General features: G+C 39.0%; 1 protein-coding gene across 1 annotated transcript; it reads left to right on the top strand.

The window, feature by feature from the left end:
- Positions 1-3,977: 3,977 nt before the first annotated feature.
- Positions 3,978-17,803, top strand: LOC145766295 (60 kDa heat shock protein, mitochondrial-like). The gene is made up of 7 exons (XM_082577972.1): positions 3,978-4,171; positions 5,496-6,133; positions 8,153-8,297; positions 8,450-8,571; positions 8,957-9,139; positions 9,495-9,655; positions 17,136-17,803. Exons 1-7 carry the CDS (start codon positions 4,051-4,053, stop codon positions 17,494-17,496), a joined length of 1,731 nt encoding a protein of 576 aa, XP_082434098.1. The 5' UTR covers positions 3,978-4,050; the 3' UTR covers positions 17,497-17,803.
- The last annotated feature ends 2,864 nt before the right edge of the window (positions 17,804-20,667 follow it).

The raw sequence follows: 20,667 nt of genomic DNA, 5'->3' as shown, positions 1-20,667 counted from the left end.
CTCATATGAAAGCAAACGCTTAAACTACAAAATTAAACTGTCTTCAGTGCAAGTAGCTTACTGTTGCTCTAACCTTTTTGCTCAAGTTGATTTGTTTTTATTTTGACCGTTGTGTGTTTCGATATTGCGTAAGATAATTCAATAATTCGGCAGCAGTGGCCAAGTGGTTAGCGCGTTGGGCTCGCAGTCGAGAGCCTGCATGTTCGACTCCAGCTACCTGCAATTGCTGTTGTTTCTCTGGGCAAGAAACTTTACGATAATTGCCTCTACCTAGTGATCGATTTCGAGTAATGGGTAGTACCAAATTGAAGTCATAAGTAGAGTAGACAACCGGAAACACACATTGCCGTCGGCTGCAGCGTGGGTCAGGTGTACGTCGGAAGGCGTACACCGATGCATAGCGCTCAAGTCCGCTTTCCCGCAATGCAGGATAAAGATAAACAAACAAACAAACAAACAACTGTGTGGGTTTTATTACTTTCATTTGCCGTTTGTTACTTTTCATGAATAATATCTTGAGTCGCTTCTAAAACATTTTGTAGTGGGTTACGATTAAAAAGTTGTGTGGCCTGATATCTCATGTGTAATTGACAAAGTGGTCGGCGACCGCAAAAAGTTTCGTCATCTCTGTTATAAACGAAGCCGTTATAGGCGAATTCTACTGTAGTGGTTCTACCACTTTTACTTCTAGAGAGAGAATGGCAGTGTTTCTCCTAGACCTTGAAAAGTTTTAAAACCAAAACAAAAAACTGGGGAATTTACCGTAAGCAGAAAGAAGCATAGTTTAGCTTTAAAAGAAATACTGCTTCAACTCTTAAATGAACTTGCATGAAAATGTTAGTTTGCCCGTAGTATTTGGCGACACGAGGAGATTTTATTCTCTTTTATGAAGCATGTGGCTACTTTGGCTTGTTGTCTGCTCCGTGGACGAAGAAACAACATATAAGGTACTCGAAAAAGTTGAAGCAACAAAATGTCAAAAGTATAACGTGCTTGAGACCAAAATATGATACAGTGACGACATATCCAGGAAGGAGCGATAGCGCCTCTAAGAACTAGAACATAAACTTCACAGTAAGGTCGGATTAATGTAAAACCTACACAATACATGCACGTCGTTTTGTTGAAATTGCCCCCCTCAAGGCTACTTGCTGAATCCGCTCCTGGTAACCAGTTTAAACTTTGGGTCACCTTCTTGAGGGCTTTTCTCAGCAGTCCAGCCTGCATATATAGCCAGGATTACGTTTCAAAGATATTGGCTTTGTTATTCACCAAGCATGGACCGTACGTGTTTACTGTTTAGTGCCAAACCTTCTCATTTGATCATAGAAGTGCTTTTCCAGGAATTTTTATGAATGGAAGCAGAAGCAGGAGCACACTTCAAAACCTATGCGGTAATACAGTTTTAACTTTTAAAGGACTGGAGACATATATCGCAATGAATTCGAGGTCATAAAAGGTCTGCACATCGTGCGAAGGCGTGTGTCTCATGTAGAGATGATCAAAAAAGTTTTTTTTTTTGCTTTTTATACTAGGCTTATCTCAAATCGTTTCATACAAATTTTCAAGTAACATTTGTTTTCATTTATTTATCATAACAAAGAACTGCAAAAGAAAGTCTTGGTATATAGCTGCTGAGTAGCTTATTATAAATAAGTTTGTTTCAGTTTTGTGAGTCGGAAGTGTGGTGTTATTGCTCTGCAAATGGTACCAATGAACCACTCAAGTTTAAGTACCGTAGCCTACTAGAGAACTGTTCAGTACCGTAGCCTACCTCTTTTATTGTTTGTCTTAATTTCTTTTTTTAGTTTATTTATTTTATTCCTGCCATTTCTTTCATTGCGCAATTCATATAGCCTATTATGATGAGTATCATATGGAATATTAGCCTGGTGTTCTTTAAAGTCCAATTAGTTAATCTACAGTTTAGACCAGTGGTTCCCAACCTTTTTTCGAAGCCATCCAAACTTTCAAAAAATGAAGTTTAGAAAATTTTGCTACCCAAGCATATTCTGAGATTTTACTTTGAAAGCATCCAAAAAAAAACATGATGGTGTAGCTTTTGCGAGAGTTACATAGGCCACGTTGTTTCTACAATCACTGACATCACTCATGATTGGTTTTGAAATCTGTGACCCTGCAGACTCATAGTTCATTCCTGTTCGTCTTATGGCGTCTTTATTTTCTCTCACAACCCCTAGGATTGAAATTCCACAGAGTGCTTGATCGCCTTCTCAAAATTGCTTCACAGTACCTATAGCCTAGCCCTAGCCTACATAGTTTTGCGTTCGTCTACGCCCTACAGCTTGATCCCTTTCTTTTTAAGACACAAGCGCCCTTGTCCATTGTTCGTCATGGATGATGAAATATTCTAGCAATTTCTTTGCAAAAAGCTTATCAACGTTGCCAGTTTCTCAATTTTCTTGACAATTGTCATGAGTTCTAACCTTTTTTTTTTATCCTTTTTAACAAATAAAAAAATATTTGCGATGTTTGAAAATCACTAAGCAGAATTTATGAACCTAGCAGTGTTTTATTAAAAACAATTTTTAAATAATAGTATGATTGTTTTTTAGTAATAATGTAAAACTGTAAAAGTGGTTTCAAACTTTGTCTGTTTTGGAATGTTCTTGAATTTTTTTTTCACGTATCCGTAAAATTGGCAAATTTTTAAAGCTTAAGTCAACCTTTTGGACACATTGTAAAGCGATTTTTTCGATAACACTTTTTAGAAAATATTTTTATGGTTTGACAGCTTTTTGGACACTACTTTTCCACAAACTAAGTTTTTATTTGGCAATACTGTTTAATCCTCGTGAGTTAAAAGTTTGCCGAGTGCGCACGTGCGTTTAGTCCTTGACTCCTTGGTTGATTTAGTTGTGTGGTTGTAGTCCAGGCTGTATTTTGGAGGTTTTCTGGAAACAAAGCATGCCACGCGTCGTAATGGAAAGAGATTTAGTTGTTCTTATTTTTGCGTTGTTAAGATGGCAATAACATACATTCAGCAATTTATCACTGGAAGTGTGAAGTGTTGATTTTCTGCAAGTCATTTATGAGCAAAGTTATAGTAGTTTCGCATTAGATTGAGTTTTGCTTTTAGCACCATAATCGTTGTTACTTTACGAATTTGTGAAGCAGAAGTTGGATTCAATGTGTCCTTCACTTAAAAGAATGTAGAAAAAGCAAGTTTCTCAGCTGATATGTAGCCTAGACAACAACAAATGTAATGAAACTCTGCTGAAATTATGCATGTGATAGTTCAAAAAGTGCAGTTAATAGGCTACCGTAGTACTGTAGGCCTACTATAAAGACCATATATATGTATTAAAAATTGGTTGAGGCAGTGTATGTAATTTTATGTTCCACAACCAGCTTTGGCCTGGATTTCTTTTAACCTCAGTGCCTGGCTGTGTTTTGTGTTTGCATGAATTGTGAAACCATACACCCATTAAGCAGTAACTTTCAAACATGTTTCATCATTTCTGCAACTTCAGTCCTTGCCTACTGTATTTACTTGATTGTAAGCCGCGGCTTATAAAGTTTTTTTTTCCATCATGTTTGCGGCTTAAATTTAAGGGCGGCTTACAATCAAAAGCGGTTTCATTTTTTGTTTTTGCCTTTTTCCTTGTCGACTTTGCCATAGATGTTTTGCTGTACTGCGTTGTCTGATGCCGACAATTCTGAATTTCTGACGTGCATTTTAAATTGTCACATGGATTTATGACGTGCATTGGAAAGAAAAAAAGGAGTTGTCAGTTTTATTTATGGTACTTAATGAACATACCGGTAAATTTGGAAAGTACTGCAGTTTCAGCTTTGCGTGTAAACAGTATTTGCGGCTTACATTCAAGGGCGGCTTACATTCAATTTTTAACACTATTACATGCGGCTTACAATCAAGCGTGGCTTACAATCAAGTAAATACGGTATTAAGTATTTTATTTATTGGCAGGTGCTGATAGCCGTATAGACAATTATACCTTACTAAATTACTTTTGCAGAATCATATCTCTTGACATTCATTACACAGTATCATTTTGTTCATATAAAATGCATCGGTTAGCCAAATTAGCACGGACTAGTGGACAACCACTGAGTCGCATTATTTCCCAACGAAGTTATGCTAAAGACGTTAAATTTGGAGCAGCAGCCAGAGAAGAAATGATTGCTGGTATGTTATCTATTGGTGTAAGCAATTTAACACAGGTGTTAATGTACTTCTGAAAATTAAAAAGATGTGCTTTTTATTTTAAGCCTGACTTCTTTACGTTCATGCATTATTTGCGTGCTGTCTTAAAAGTTAAAACTGTAGAATACAAGCCTTAAAGCAGCCTGCGGCCATGGCCGCTAAGTAGTGCTTGAATGACCGCCGGTGCTACCTTCTCAGTCGGCCAGGTTTGGCCGCCGGTTTATTCTAGCCAATTATTTAATTTTGCAATAGAATGAGCGTGGATTAACTTTCAAAAATATGTAGTATCAAAGAGTGACGCAGAATTCGGTCAGCGCGTTATAATCACTACTGTTGTATTGTGCGGGAACATTTGCTATTGTATATATGGAATATATCCAGCTGCGATCACCAGCTGTGGGCTACGCGCGCATTCATCCATTGTGCACGAGTAATAGCGTTAATTACCGTGACGCGAAACCGCAAGTCCCAGGTTTGCGATTTTTTGCATGATTATAGAGCAGTACTAAACAAACATAACTGAACAAAAACAAGACAAATTTTCCGCTTATTACATGATCTAGAATAAAGTTTTTAAAAAAAAAACTTTCGCTTATTTGCCTGTTTGACTAAGTCTTGTTTGTAATTCCCGACGTTTATTTTTTTTTAACAAAGTGTTAATCCGAAGTCATAATTTACATAGGCTGGCAATATTGTCGTTTTTATGTCGATGCAATGTTGTCGGACATTGATTCGTTGTTAAAAAGAAGAACTAGGTTAATTGACATCCGAGGGGAAAACACGTGTCTTCATAGTTGAGAAATGTTCCCGCTGTGAGTTAGTGACTTCACATCCTCAATGGTGACATCATAACGGTATAAATGGTCAGATTTCATGAAAGGCGGTATCCGGTAATGCAGTTGAAACAATTTACCCAGCAGCTGAAACAATTTAGTGTCGTTAGATGGTCCCGCAATACCGGATTGCAATCCCGATAAAGCAGTTATTGCGTGGTACAACGATTCTATTACAGGACATAGCCCGGACTTCAACTACGCTAAGTGATCATTGTAGCATTGTTGCAAGTTTAATTCTATTTATTTGTGCTATCGTTATTTGTGCTTTGGCCTCCAAGCGTGCAGATTTGGCCGCCGAGAAGGAGCTCCCGGTAGGCCACGATGGCTGCCGGAAAAAAATAGAGTTTTAAGGCCTGGAATACATCTCTAAAGGCAGGTCAAATCACTATAATGCGTCTTTCATTAGTCTACTGTTAGGCTACTATAAATATTTTAATTAAATTTTGTTGATAACGATTTTATTATTACAGGTGTCAATCAACTTGCTGATGCTGTGGCTGTAACAATGGGACCAAAGGGTCGTAATGTTATTCTTGAACAGTCATGGGGTTCACCTAAAGTTACTAAAGACGGTGTAACAGTTGCCAAAGGAATTGAATTCAAAAACAAATATATGAATATCGGTGCAAAACTAGTCCAAGATGTTGCAAACAACACAAATGAAGAGGCTGGTGATGGAACAACAACTGCCACAATTCTTGCTCGAGCAATCGCAAAAGAAGGTTCTGAAAAGATTTCTCGAGGTGCTAACCCTATTGAAATGAGAAAAGGAATCCAAAAAGCCGTTGAAGTTGTTGTGGAAGAGTTGAAAAAAATGTCAAAGCAAGTTACCACACCGGAAGAAATAGCACAAGTAGCAACTATCTCTGCCAATGGTGATAAAGAAATTGGAGATTTAATTTCTAGTGCTATGGAGAGGGTGGGAAGAAATGGAGTTATCACAGTCAAAGATGGAAAAACAATGCATGATGAATTAGAAGTTATTGAAGGAATGAAGTTCGACAGAGGATATATTTCACCGTATTTTATTAACACTGCAAAAGGACAAAAAGTTGAATTTCAAGACGCATTTGTTTTACTTTCTGAAAAAAAAATAAGCTCTGTTCAGGTGATGTTCTGATATCCTTTTTCATTAGAAACTTTATATTCCACACAATATCGTTAAGCATTTGAAATTTAATACCAAATGTTTACCTACAAAGTCAGGGTGTGATGTATACACAAACAAAAACATTTACACAAACAAGTGTTGTATTTTGATAAAAAGTCAACCAGACACAAGACACAGAGAATTTTTCTTTGGTTGCTATCAGGGTTGTCGGTATTTTACCAAACCCAAAAAAACCTGGGTGGTTTTTTTTTTAAATCCAGAGCATCATATTTGTCCAATTTTTATACCACATGGTACTTAAAACAAACTTCAAATTAGGACTTAAAGATGTGATTGTGAGCCTTAAAGCAGCCTGCGGCCATGGCCGCTAAGTAGTGCTTGAATGACCGCCGGTGCTACCTTCTCAGTCGGCCAAGTTTGGCCGCCGGTTTATTCTAGCCAATTATTTAATTTTGCAATGGAATGAGCGTGGATTAACTGTCGAAAATAGGTAGGGTATCAAAGAGTGACACAGAATTCGGTCAGCGCGTTATAATCACCACTGTTGTATTGTGCGGGAACATTTGCTACGTTATATATGGAATATATCCAGCTGGGATCACCAGCTGTAGCCTACCCGCGCATTCGGCCAACGCGCATTCATCCATTGTGCGCGAGTAATAGCGTTAATTACCGTGACGCGAAACCGCAAGTCCCAGGTTTGCGAGTTTTTTGCATGATTATAGAGCAGTGGTAAACGAACATAACAGAACAAAAACAAGACGAATTTTTTGCTTATTAAATGATCTAGAATAAAGTTTTTAAAAAAACTTTCGCTTATTTGCCTGTTTGACTAAGTCTTGTTTGTAGTTCCAGACGCTTATTTTAACAAAGTGTTAATCCGAGGTGCTAATTTACATAGGCTGGCAATATTGTCGTGTTTATGTCGATGCAATGTTGTCGGACATTAAATCGTTGTTAAAAAGAAGAACTAGGTTTGTTGACATCCGAGGGGAAAACACGTGTCTTCATAGTTGAGAAATGTTCTCGCTCGTGGGTTAGTGACTTCACACCCTCAATGGTGACATCATAACGGTATAAATGGTCAGATTTCTTAAAAGGCGGTATTCGGTAATGCAGTTGAAACAATTTGCTGAGCTGCGAGCAGCTGAAACAATTTAGGGTCGTTAGATGGTCCCGCAATACCGAATTGCAATCCCGATAAAGCAGTTATTGCGTGGTACAACGATTCTATTACAGGACGTAGCCCAGACTTCAACAACGCTATGTGATCATTTTAGCATTGTTGCAAGTTTAGTTCTATTTACGTGTGCTATCTTTAATTGTATTTTGGCCTCCAAGCGCGCAGATTTGGCCGCCGAGAAGGAGCTCCCGGTAGGCCACGATGGCTGCCGAAAAAAAATAGAGTTTTAAGGCCTGTGATTGTGAAGTAAATTTCCAAGGATAAATTGAAAACACAGTGGATATTTCTGTACACAAAAATCAAATACTGCCACTTTGTACTACACTAAAACTCATTTATGCAAGAAGGCCTCATAGTTAAACAGCCCTAGTGCATTATTTTATTGAGTTATGCCAGCAGCATGTACTGTGAGTGAGAGGCACTTCATTGGTAAAAAGTAGTATTTGAGGTGAAATAAGCATGAATCTACCTTTTTTTGCATCTTTTTAAAATAAAACCCAAAAAACCCAGGTTTTTTTTTAAAAAACCATGCGGGTTGGGCTTTTTTAAAAAAACCCAGGTTTTTTTCAACCCTGGTTGCTATGATGCAAATATTCTGCATGATTTATTCAAAAATTTGTATTGGAAAGGAATTTGTTCAATAAGAGATATAGTCAAAAGATTTTTTTCCACTTTTTCTGATTTATAAAATACAAAAGCATAATTGCCAGTTATCTTATTTTTGTTATAAATCAAAGGATTTGTTAGGTCAGATGTTTGAAGTCTCAATTTATCTGAAAAGAGTCATAGAAAGTAAATATATTGCTTGTAACTTAGAAACTTATTTTCTACAGTCAATTGTACCTGCTCTAGAACTTGCAAACTCCCAGCGCAAACCACTTATAATTATTGCTGAAGATGTTGAAGGTGAAGCATTAACAACGTTGGTGGTGAACCGACTAAAGGTTGGATTACAAATTGCTGCTGTGAAAGCCCCAGGTGATTAATGAGCTATTTTCTCCTGTCATATTGACCGTTTTGAGTTACAAAGTTTTTGTTATTAAAAAGATAATCAAATTTATAAAACACAGTTACCGCTGTTAGTTTTTGCCACACTCGACTGCTGAGAAACATTCAGTTTTTGCTTTTAGGATTTGGTGACAATCGGAAAAACACTTTGAAAGACATGGCTGTCGCCACCGGTGCACTTGTTTTTGGTGAAGAAGCATTGGAAATGAAACTTGAAGATATTCAAATCTCTGACCTCGGCCAGGTCTGTAGTTTGTAACTTGGTGTTAAGGATATTGCGAACTCTCTTTTCCATATATATAACATGTTGATGCTGTGTTGGTTTTTATTATCTCAATTGCAATCCCACTCGACCATTTCTAAAGTTTTATCCTGTTGCAGTTTCATGGAGGTTACTTTGGTGTGTCACAAACATGTGTTCTTTAATGAATGAACCAAACTAATTAAGCTTTAGTACAAAATTGTTATCAATATCACTACAGAGTGCTCATCTCAAGCGCAGTGGTAAGCAAAGCTAATTCAAGTAAATTAAATCACTATCATCCACGTAACCTTTACAGCCTGTTTCACCCTTTGTGGGATCGTCAGTAAGTGTTAATTCAAATATATTTTATAATTGTTTTAAAAAGGTTGAGGAAATTTCCATCACAAAGGACGATTGCTTGTTGCTTCGTGGAAAAGGCAAGAAAGAAGATATTGAACGACGCGTGGCACAAATCCATGAACAACTAGATGCTACCTCTAGTGATTATGAACGTGAGAAGTTGAATGAACGCCTTGCCAAGCTTGCCAGTGGTGTGGCTGTGCTCAAGGTACTGCAACTACAAATGTTTTCAGTACTCTTCAAAGTGAACATGTAAAAATACTACAGTAATCACCTAATCATAGTTAAGCAAATTCTTCTGATATCTAAATTTTGTGCAATTTAATATCTATCTTTACTAAATATTATGAACTTATTAAATATTATATCAATAAACTTGATTGATACCTTGTGTAATAGAAATCCAGAAAAAATGTCATGCTAGAAAATCGAAAGAGTTATCAACATGTAAGCATTACCCAAGGAATTCCTTTAAAAAGTAAACTGAAAGTTCTAATTGGTTTTGATAACTTGGTTTGGATTTAACCATAAAAAACATTGGCATCAGTACTTTTTCTATGTAGGTTGGTGGGAGCAGCGAAGTGGAGGTGAACGAGAAAAAAGACAGAGTCACCGATGCCCTGAACGCTACTCGAGCTGCCATTGAAGAGGGAATCGTCCCAGGTGGAGGAGTCGCTCTTCTGAGATGCCACGACTCTCTCTTGAAAGTTGAGGGCCTAACCAGGTTCGTAAGAGACTTAATTTCTCTTCTATCAATATTTTGGTATAGAATTTGTATATTTTTGAAAATCAGGGATATCTAAAGAAGGGGATACGAAGGCTTTTATTACGTCTGACAATGAAAGGGCTTCTATTTATCGTAAATAATCTCTGTTTAACGTAAAATGACAATTGGCACCAATAGTAGTTTAATAAGTCTTGTTATGATAACCTACATATTGCGCTATTAGCATCAGGCCTGGATGTTTACTGCATGCTCATGGTTACTTGTTATTTCAACTGCCCGTATACTTGCTTTTCATCTAGCCTACTGTAGAGGCTTTAAGAAAAACAGCTTACTGGTAACTTTTCAACTGTCTTTCCATACAAGTACTCTTTGAATATGCTCTATGCAACATTTGCTAACTGTTTTCTGTACCGGCTGCACTACAAAACGTTATGCAATTTAAAAAAGAATCGCATGTTTAACGCGCTACAAACTACTGCCCTGATAGTGTCGTGAGTGTAAGCTTTAGCCAGCTTACGGGCTGATTCTATTTGTTTCTGACTCCTAATAATGCAGCAAGCAAGCAATGTACTGTATTCCTTTATTCATCCAGGTTAATCAATTCAATTTTAATTTAATCAACAAGCACATACACTTACTTAAATCTGATTACTACGTTTTGGATCTTATTCAAAAGAGAATAGTTAAGAAATTGAATATCACATCACACTCATAAAGATAGCCTGCAGATAAACCAAGAATAACTAATCCATTGCTAACATTACACTAGTTTGTACAAACACAACAGTGTTAAAATTGCTTACAAACTCAACTGCTGATCAGAGTCTAATGCTTAATTCCGAAAACGTGCGACAGGTTTACATCGGTTCATGCGCATTAAATTCCAAGAATAAAAAAGGGGAAAACATTATGATTCACATTCAACATAGCCCGCCCAAATAACTAGTTAAGAACAGTTATTTCAAATCTCCTGAATGTGAATGTTCAGGCCAATACTGCAATTTGTTATCACAAATGAAAGGAAAACACCTAGACCACTCATCGGGCCGTCTAGCGGCTAGTGGATGCAATGAAAATTTAAACGTACACACAACACAAGGGCGCTGAAGTTCCAGAATAGCGTCGCGTCGACGCATATCGTAAAGTCTCTCTGCAAATCAAACGTGATAACATGTCCCTTACTGTGGACGAGAGCATGAAGGCTACCAGAGTTTAACCCTAACCCAGAGTTTTACAATTTACACATGTCACAACAAATCGATCAAATAGAGTGTGTGGTATACTTAATCATGCTAGAAGTTACCTAGAGAGGGATTCTTACATGATTAACTACCACCGTGGCGAGTACACAATGCACATTAATCTTGTTGAGCCGCTTCGATGAAGCACAGTTTGCGAATGTCGCGAATTAATGATGACTCAGCAGTTTTAACGAGAACCTTTCTTACAATACCATCCTTGTCAGGATAAATGTCACTAATAATGCCTTTAGGCCAAGAGCCGCGTTTAGTGTTCTCTTGCAGCATTAAAACCAAATCGCCAATTTTAAAGTTGTTGCGTTGAACAGTCCATTTAGAACGCGATTGAAGAACAGGCAGATATTGTTTTAACCATTGTGCCCAGAACTGGTCGGCCAAATGTTGAACCAATTTCCAGGATTTACGATACCCGTCAGCCATAATGAAGGCACCCGGGGTAGCGTCTGTATTTATACAACCAGTCAACAACATTTTAGGAGTGAGGGGAGGTTTATCCTTAGAGTCATCACTCATGGCTGTGATTGGACGGTTATTGAGAATGTGCTCTACTTCTACTATGAACGTGTGCAGAGCTTCATCTTTAAGCAGTCTGTCTTGGACAAGAGCGTACAGAACCTTACGGACAGTTTGGATGATACGCTCCCATATCCCACCTTGATGACTTGCCGCAGGTGGGTTGAAATGCCATGCTATTTCCTGTTTCAACATAGCATTGTGCACAGTACTTTGGTTCCAGTCTTGAAGAGCGTTACGAAGCTCTCTTTCTGCACCAACAAAGTTGGTGCCATTGTCACTGTAAACATGTGAGGGTTTACATCGTCTGCCTATAAACCTTCGAAAGGCTTGCAAAAATGAATTTGTATCCATGGAATGGGAAACTTCAAGGTGTACAGCTCTTGTGCTCAAACAAGTAAAAACACATATATAACGTTTTGGAGTACTTCTTCCGGACTTGACATACACAGGCCCCATGTAATCAATGCCTGTCCAGTTAAAGGGAGGATAGTTGGGAGTGCCACGAAATTCGGGTAGAGGTGCCATAATCTGTTCACCAACCTTAGCGTGCTGAAAGCGACATCGTATGCAGTGGCGTAATGTTGATCGAACGGCAGACTGTCCGCGAATGATCCAGTACCTTTCTCTTATTGTAGAAAGAACATGTAGAGTTCCACTGTGCCCTTCCAGCTCATGATAATGTTGGATCAGCAATCTTGTAATGTTGTGATCTGGTGGCATGATAATGGGATGTTTTGCATGGAATGGCAAGGAAGTGCGCTGTAGACGACCACCCACCCGAAGAATACCACAAACCAAGATGGGACACAAACCTTGCAGCGGCTGCCACGTCGAACCGCGAAGTATTTTCTTATCCAACCTTGTGAAGACATTGGTTTTGTCGCTGTGATTATGCAATAGTTTGATTTGTGGGTTGAATCGCTGGTCTTGAACGAACTTGACAAGTTCTGATTCAGCAGTTTCAATCTCAGCAGAGGTGATCCGTGGTTCATGCTGCAACGGCTGTTTAAGTATAAACTTCGACTTAATATATTTCTGAAACCTCAGCAACCAAGCAACAGCTTTGCACAATTTGAACCAATTTGGGTAGCGAGTACACATTTCTTCAAGCAATTTAAAATCCTTCTTCACGTTTACAGCGAGTACCTTTACCTTGACTTCTGGATCATTGTTTGAGATTGGGTTCATTTTCACAATTTGGTTTGGCCACTCGCTGATTCCTTTGGTAAGAAATTGTGGCCCCTCTAACCAAACCATGGCCTTTTTGTAGGCGTCTGGGCTTACACCACGTGAACCGATGTCAGCTGGATTGAGGTGTGTGTTGACATACCTCCATTGGCGTGTGGATGTGCAACCATGGATGAACTGTAAACGGTTTGCGACAAATGTGTGAAACCTTCTTGATGTGCAGGCAATGTAGCGTAGAACAGCTGTTGAATCAGTCCAGAAATACTCAGAGTTGATTGTGTATTCCAATTCACGTTTGATGAACTTGTTCAACTTCACAGCCAGCACAGCTGCGGATAATTCAAGTCGCGGGATTGTTGTCGGCTTCAAGGGAGCTACTCTCGACTTCCCCATCACAAAGGAACAGTGGACACGGCCATCTCCTGCTTGGAGTCGTAGGTAGCTTACAGCCCCAAATCCAGTTTGGCTAGCATCACAAAAGCAATGCAACTGAATGTCTGTTGGAGTAAAACCCACTGGTTTGTAGCATCGAGGCACAGATAGCTCCTGCAGCTTGGGTAAATGATTTAGCCATGACTGCCATTTGACTTGCACATCTGGAGGTAATGGGTCATCCCAGTTAAGGTTACTACTGCATAAACCTTGTAACAGGTTTCTCATGGGCAAAATGAAGGGTTGCACCAATCCAAGCGGGTCATAGATTTGGCTGATTGTTGATAGAATCCCTCGTCGAGTGATGTACCTTTCTCCCACATCAACCTTGACTTTGAAGATGTCGTCCTCGGTGTTCCAAGTTACTCCCAGAGTGGTTTGACAAGGCAGTTTTTCAAAGTTAACATTTATCGCATTACTCACTGCCCTATCAGACTCTGGAATAGAAGAAAGAACCGACCGGCAGTTACTGTTGTACTTGGTGAGTTGAAACCCACCACTGCTCAACAGTAACCCCAGTTGGTTTATTAAATGCACCGCCCTTTCAGGGGTGTCCACAGATTTTAAGCAGTCATCTACATAAAAATTTTTATTGACTGTATGTAATGTTAGTTCATCGGCATTGGTAGCATTGTCCTTTGCTGTTTTCTTTAGAGCATATCCTGCACAACTTGGAGATGAAGTTGCGCCGAACAAATGGACTTTCATTTGATAATCTACAGGTTCCCTTTTCAAATCGTGATCTGGCCACCATAAGAACCGCAGAGCATTCCAATCTTTAGGTTGAACTTGTACTTGGTGGAACATCCCCTTTATATCACATACAAAGGCAACTTCCTCCTGGCGAAATCTAGATAGCACACCAACCAAATTGTTGGTGTGATCTGGACCTTGAAGTAGTTGTTCATTCAGTGAAGTACCACCAAACCTAGCAGCACAATCAAATACCACTCGGAATTTGTCCCCAGTTGAATGATGAGGAATATACCAACAACGGTTTTCAGATGCTTGTACATTATCATCAGGCACTCTTCTAGCGTAGTCATTGTCGATGTACTCCTTGATCTTCTCTTTGTATTTGTTGAACAGCTCCGGGTCGCGTTGAAACTTTCTTTTCTGGTAGTCAAGTCGTTTTTCAGCCATGGGGCGGTTGTATGGTAATGTGACATTATCAGATTTCCAAGGGAGGCCAATCTGGTAATGGTTTCCCATCTTCATCACCGTGTCTTCCATAGTTTTCAATGCTATGTTGTCCTCAATGGATGGGGCCAGAAGATCTTCATCACCTCCACATAAGTCACATGCATACAACTGGTTCAGGTGATTCACAGGATCTGCTTGCATAAAGTGCACCTGAATGCCATTGCTTCCTTTAACATTTTCTCGACCAATGAGAGACCACCCAAGTCCAGTGTGCACAGCCTTCGGTTGTCCATTTCTACCATACCTTTCTTCGATAATGTGATGCGCCTGCAAATTGTCTGCACCAACCAGGAGTTCAATCTCTTTAATGTCGAGATCAGGAAATTCAATCCCCTTCAGGTGGTCATACGATTTCATGTCATTTTCAGTTGGGATGTCATTGGTTAATTTGGGCAAAGACCGCACCGCATACACATTTTGCATTCGAATCACATTCCTTTCATAGACACCCTTTACATTCAGGTTTAGCATAGCAACATTCTTGTTCTGCTGGCCATTTACAGTCGATATCGAGATTGTTTCTTCTTTTCCTTTCGCCTTCAGTTTCTTAAGCAAGCTGGTTTTGCATAGTGTTGCGTTAGAACCTTCATCAAGGAAAGCGTATGTTTTTGTGGTTATGTTGGATCCATCCGCCCATATTTCAACAGGTACCACCTTCAGGCGCACCCTGGACATTACACTAGTTTGAGCGATAGTGTCTGTGCTTCCTGTTGTAATGTTTGATGAATGGCTTCCGGGTGGTGTTGGATTGACAAGATCGTTCAAACCAGGCTTAAACACAGTCTGGTTATGAAGCAGAGTATGATGCGCTTTGTGGCATTGGTTTACTTTGCATCTCTGCTTGCTCATGCAATTGCGACTGAAATGTCCTGGCCGCAAACAGTTGTAACATAAACCATTGTGACGTACAACTTGTTCTCTGGATGAAATTGGTTGTTTGTTGAAGGCCTCACATTTCCACAATGGGTGATCTTCTTTACACATGACACAGGTTTGTGATGCATTTCGTGTGGTTGCTTGCGTTGAGTGGAGTGCCGCTTTTCGATATGCAGGCGTGTGATTTGGTACTCTTCCACTTCCTTTAGCTGGTTCATTGTTGGCTAGTAACAGGCCAAACCTGGTGTTTGACAATGCAACATTTTCTTCCACAAACTCTAGTAAGTCGACAAAGGTTGGTTCCTTCCCGCTGCGATAGATAGTTTTGGTTCGATGATGGAAGTCCTTTTGAAGATGGACAGGTAGTCTCAAGAAAATGCTGTCGATTGTGCTATGGTTATTCAGCTCCATATCACAACCCCATTCTTTCAAAGTAATATAGCAATTACGCATATCAACACCAAGTTTGTTTAACGCCTCTACATCATTTACCTTTAGCTTTGGACCTTCCTTCAGTGGTTGAATATGAGCAGCAACTATCTTGAATTCTTGACCAAATTGATTAAACAAGATTTTTCTGGCAGTTTGGTAAGCCTTTTCAGGGTCATTCAATGCAATTGTCATGCATGATTGAATGGAGTCTCGTGCAGTCCCAATGCAGTTGTCAATGAGGTAGCTAAGCTTGGTTGTAGGGTCCAAAATTCTGTTTGCAATAAGGGAATCAAATTCAACAATGAATCTATGAAAGTCCTGAGGATCTCCAAAGAACCCTTTAACTTCACGTGGGGGCAAAGGCCCTTGTGCAGAAGATTGAGCTAGGCTATTAAACAAACCTACCAACTCATCCCACTTGACATCTCTAGAAACGGGTGGAGTTTCTTTTTCTAGCACAGGTGGAGGAGCCAATGGTTCTGGTTTAGCAGTCTTTGAAGCAGGTTTAAATTCAGCAAAGGAAATAGATGACTCTGCTGAGATAGGAGAAAGCTGCTGATCAGGGTGATCCAAATATCTTGATTCTTCTTTTACTTGAGGTTTGTTTGAGGGACAGATCTCTTCAGTCTTCATTTGTGGCAATGGATTAGGTTCATAGTTCATGGGGCTCTGCATCTGCACATCCAAGAGTTCTCCCTTTGCGATTGCCCACTCATATTCGGCTTCTAATGCAAGCTGTTTAGCCTTCAGAGTTTTGTAGCGCAAATGAGCAATTTCTTCTTTTTGCTTGGCCCTCTGTTGTATAGGTGTTGGTGTCCTAAGATTTGGACCTGGTATTGAACACTCACTAGTGTTTTGCACACATGAGCTGTCTTGTACCTGTTGCACTGGTAAGCCCAAGTCAATTAAGTCCTCCATAAGCTTTCAAGTCAGAGGATCACTTCGTAGTAATTTTGTAAGCTTTAGCCAGCTTACGGGCTGATTCTATTTGTTTCTGACTCCTAATAATGCAGCAAGCAAGCAATGTACTGTATTCCTTTATTCATCCAGGTTAATCAATTCAATTTTAATTTAATCAACAAGCACATACACTTACTTAAATCTGATTACTACGTTTTGGATCTTATTCAAAAGAGAATAGTTAAGAAATTGAATATCACATCACACTCATAAAGATAGCCTGCAGATAAACCAAGAATAACTAATCCATTGCTAACATTACACTAGTTTGTACAAACACAACAGTGTTAAAATTGCTTACAAACTCAACTGCTGATCAGAGTCTAATGCTTAATTCCGAAAACGTGCGACAGGTTTACATCGGTTCATGCGCATTAAATTCCAAGAATAAAAAAGGGGAAAACATTATGATTCACATTCAACAGTGAGAATAACGCAAGCGCTACGAGTCTTTGTATCCTTCTTTAGATATCCCTGTAGAAAGTAGCATTTATTTAAACCATTGTTAATTGAGACTCAGTGAAGATTGTAGTTTTGAAAGGGGTTCCCAGAACTTCCCAAGTCTTCAACCATCGCTTCTTGCAATTGTATTAACAAAATCTATGTTTCAGGGATGAACAAATTGGAGTTGATATTATTCAAAAAGTTCTTCGGATACCTTGCACCCAAATCGCAGACAACGCCGGCATGGAAGGGCAACTCCTGGCTGAGAGACTGCTTCAAGAAACCGGCGATTATGGATACGACGCCAGAGAGGATGCCTTTTGTAACATGATGGAAGCTGGGATCATTGATCCAACCAAGGTAGTCAAGCAAGCTTTGCTTGATGCCTCTGGAGTTGCGTCTTTGCTCACTACCGCTGAATGCGTGGTTACGGAAGAGCCTAAAGAAGAACCTGCTATGCCACCAGGCGGCGGAATGGGGGGCATGGGAGGAATGGGTGGTATGGGCGGAATGGGAGGCATGATGTAGAAAGCGATATTGGAAAATGATGCCTTTTTAGGGATCGAATTCAAAGTCTTTCGAAGCGTCGTTTCTTTTCGACCAAGCTGTTCTATAAAAAGAGTACAAATCTTTCCAGCCCTGCTGCTCAACCTATCGACCGTGTGGATTTGCTTAGTACTGAATCTATGCGTCATCGCTTTTTGATTTTTCTGTGTGCTGTTTTTGTAATTTTGTGAATTCGCCACTGCTTAATGTGCCCATTGTTCAATAAACTAATCGATGTGTACATAAGAAGGCGGTTTTCTTTCAACAAAGTACATGAAAGGATACTTTACCCGTTGTCTTGATTACTCAAACCTTCAGTTTTAAGTTTTTTGTTTATCACTCACATGATCACATCATAAAGGTTCTGGCACTCCTTGAAAGCGTCATAATTTTAAGCGGCCTCTTCGACATTGCTTGATTGGTAACTTCAAATGACTTCGTTAAAATGTCTACAAGAGTTTTCAATCGTTTGTACGACGCCACCAAGAACGACGTTTCGGCACCGCTCCGGAGCACGCGTCTGTCTCGCAAGACCTCACTTCCATGTTGAAGCCAAGCATGGTAGAACAGTTTGCCGTTGGTTGTCCCATGCGACAATGGTTGAGTATCACTGTTCCAATAGAGGCTTTATTGGCATGGAACGCCAGCAAGACTCAAAACACTTTTAGAAATGGATCCTGCACATTTTTATAAATTTGTTTCAAAGTTGGTTTAGTAATAAAAAATTGTATACGAATTCCAAATTATTTTGCCGTAGACTACTATTTATTGCTTAAGCGTTTAAAAGAGAATGGATAATACCTTGTGGTGTTGCCAATCTTGTAGCATTTACTAGACAGCCCTGTATGCTACGACTTACCGTTTGGGCGTTTGATATCTCTATACAATTTAACGTCTCTTCTCCATATTGCGAGGTTGTGACGCTAACAACATTTCTTCATGCCACCGGGTCCTGGGGGTCGACCAGGGATCTCTGAAGAAATGCCATCAGACAAAATAGATATCAGAGATCATCAATAGATAGCCGAGATTCAGAGATCCCTGGGGTCGACCAAAACAAAATCTTCCCAAATGTTGTTGAGCCAAGTAGCCAATGCTCCTTGAATGTTCTCAAAGTTTTTTTCATGTTTGTCGAAGGACTGGATTTCGTTCGGCGACGCGACTTCTTCCATACGTTGCACATGTCCATACCAACGCAACCGTCTCCATCATGACATTTTCAAGGTAATGAACACTAAGCTTGAATCTCAGCTCTTCCAACGCCACTGGGTCAGAAAGACGCTTGGAACAGATCCATCATCGTCATACCATGGCATTGTTGTGACAATCGTTTTTGCTCTTCAACAGTGATGGGCGTACAAGTCTCCCTTGCATACAATAGGACACTACTCACACACATATTATAGGCTATACACGGCTAAGGAGAGGAACATCCATGTTTGTAAGGATAGGGATGAGCTAACGAAAATTCTTCCGGCTATGCATTCAGAAAAAAGAAGTTGGAGATTTATGAAGGGAAGAAGTCGATGCTTCACTCCAATCTAGGACATAAGTTAGACCAAGTCGAACTCTTCAAGAAATACTGCAATAATATACAGGTAAGTTCATTCTTTTGAAGGCCCGTATTTTTAAAAAATGTGAAGAAAAATTAGTTTGGCTGTAACTTAATCATAGGGCGATAATGCTCAGTGCAATTTAATGTAAATTTTATTATGATAGTCTACTGCAATAAATAAGGGTCGATTGAAATACAGTATAAATCAATTTAGTTAGGTTGAAATTTTGATTTTCGTGACTTAAACATGCTTTTAAAATATAATAGACCAAATATAGCCAAATAAATAACAAAATATATTAAACACTTGTCACCCTTATTTTATTGTGCTGTGTGATGATATATTTATAAACCCAAGACTAAGCGGATTCTTACAACTAGTAGGAAAAAGCAGTTGAAAAACAATCCGGTTGGTTGGTTTTCAAAACAATCCAGTTCGTTTTCACTTTCATAAAGCTGGCAACCTTTGATCATGCGCATAATTTATATTCAAAAGTGTGAGGCGATAAATAGATTATTGTTTTTTCGTTCAACATTCCATGAAACAAAAGCACTAATTTTCATCAAAACTCATTTAAGTTGATTAGAGACACAAATTATATCGAACTCTCAAAGCTAAAGGGTGTGGAGTAGGCTACACTTCCGTTCAAAAATTTGCATTGTTGTTAGCTACTGACATCCGCTGTTCAAAGAATACGTGATGTTTTGCAACATTCGTCACACATCAGTAATCAGACTGTGGCGTGGGCAGATTTTTGCAAGGAATTTAAAAGGGGCAAAACAAATAATTGAATGCAGCCGTAATTTTTAGATTTTTGAAATGTCTGCATATCTGTTTCTGATGTGATATGATTAAATTAGAAACATGTCACTTTCAATAATTCATTGTAGGCTCTGAAATTTTGCCACCTTTAACCACAAAACAAGTGGACATTCACCGCACTCAAAGAAGCCCATTTTGGAATCTCCAATGCTTGTTGCCGAAACTTCATAAGTATTTTGTACATCTCGCTTTTGGTGTGTGATATTTTGTCAAGCTGTTTGTATTTGAATCATTTATGAACAGTGATCTTAAGTAATTGCCTTACCCCCACTGGTTGTGGATTGTCCTTGAATTTAAAATTGAAATATTACTGGTAATTACATTTTTTTTAATCAATATATAGCCTAACCTATTTGCATTGTTTTGTGCACAAAGCTCAGTAGTTTGCTTTATCAGCATTTTGTGTGAGTAACCACAGTAAAATGTTTTTACATGAATCTACATCAGCTACAATTTATCTCGGAAGTTGGACAATTTTTGAAATTACAATTTGTACTATGGTTTCATATTATTTTGTTTTTGATTATTATGTGAGTTAAGTTTTAGTATTGGTTTTGTGCCTCTTTAGCATATCCTCAAATTGTTTGTCAATGAATTGTTCTGTAGTGGGATGGGGTAGACTGTCACAAAATTACAGTATCCAAAGAAAAGGGGTTAAAACCTCAATGGGGTCTCATAATACGCAAATAAAATAAGTTTTAGCCACTATAAGATTTGTAATTAATGCTTCACCGAATTCGATACTAAAATCCAGAGGCTTTGCTGATAAAATCCT

The sequence above is a fragment of the Aplidium turbinatum genome, chromosome 3, assembly GCF_918807975.1.
Source record: "Aplidium turbinatum chromosome 3, kaAplTurb1.1, whole genome shotgun sequence".
NCBI classification, from domain to species: Eukaryota; Metazoa; Chordata; class Ascidiacea; order Aplousobranchia; family Polyclinidae; genus Aplidium; species Aplidium turbinatum.
This window is presented reverse-complemented; position numbering and strand designations above follow the sequence as displayed.

What these genes read in the sequence shown, in the direction of transcription:
- LOC145766295 (XM_082577972.1), top strand. Translation starts at nt 4,051, where the DNA reads ATGCATCGGTTAGCCAAATTAGCACGGACTAGTGGACAACCACTGAGT. An exon ending in GTGGTGTGGCTGTGCTCAAG is followed by an intron (nt 9,140 to 9,494) that starts GTACTGCAACTA and finishes TTTTCTATGTAG; the next exon opens with GTTGGTGGGAGCAGCGAAGT. An exon ending in AAAGTTGAGGGCCTAACCAG is followed by an intron (nt 9,656 to 17,135) that starts GTTCGTAAGAGA and finishes TCTATGTTTCAG; the next exon opens with GGATGAACAAATTGGAGTTG.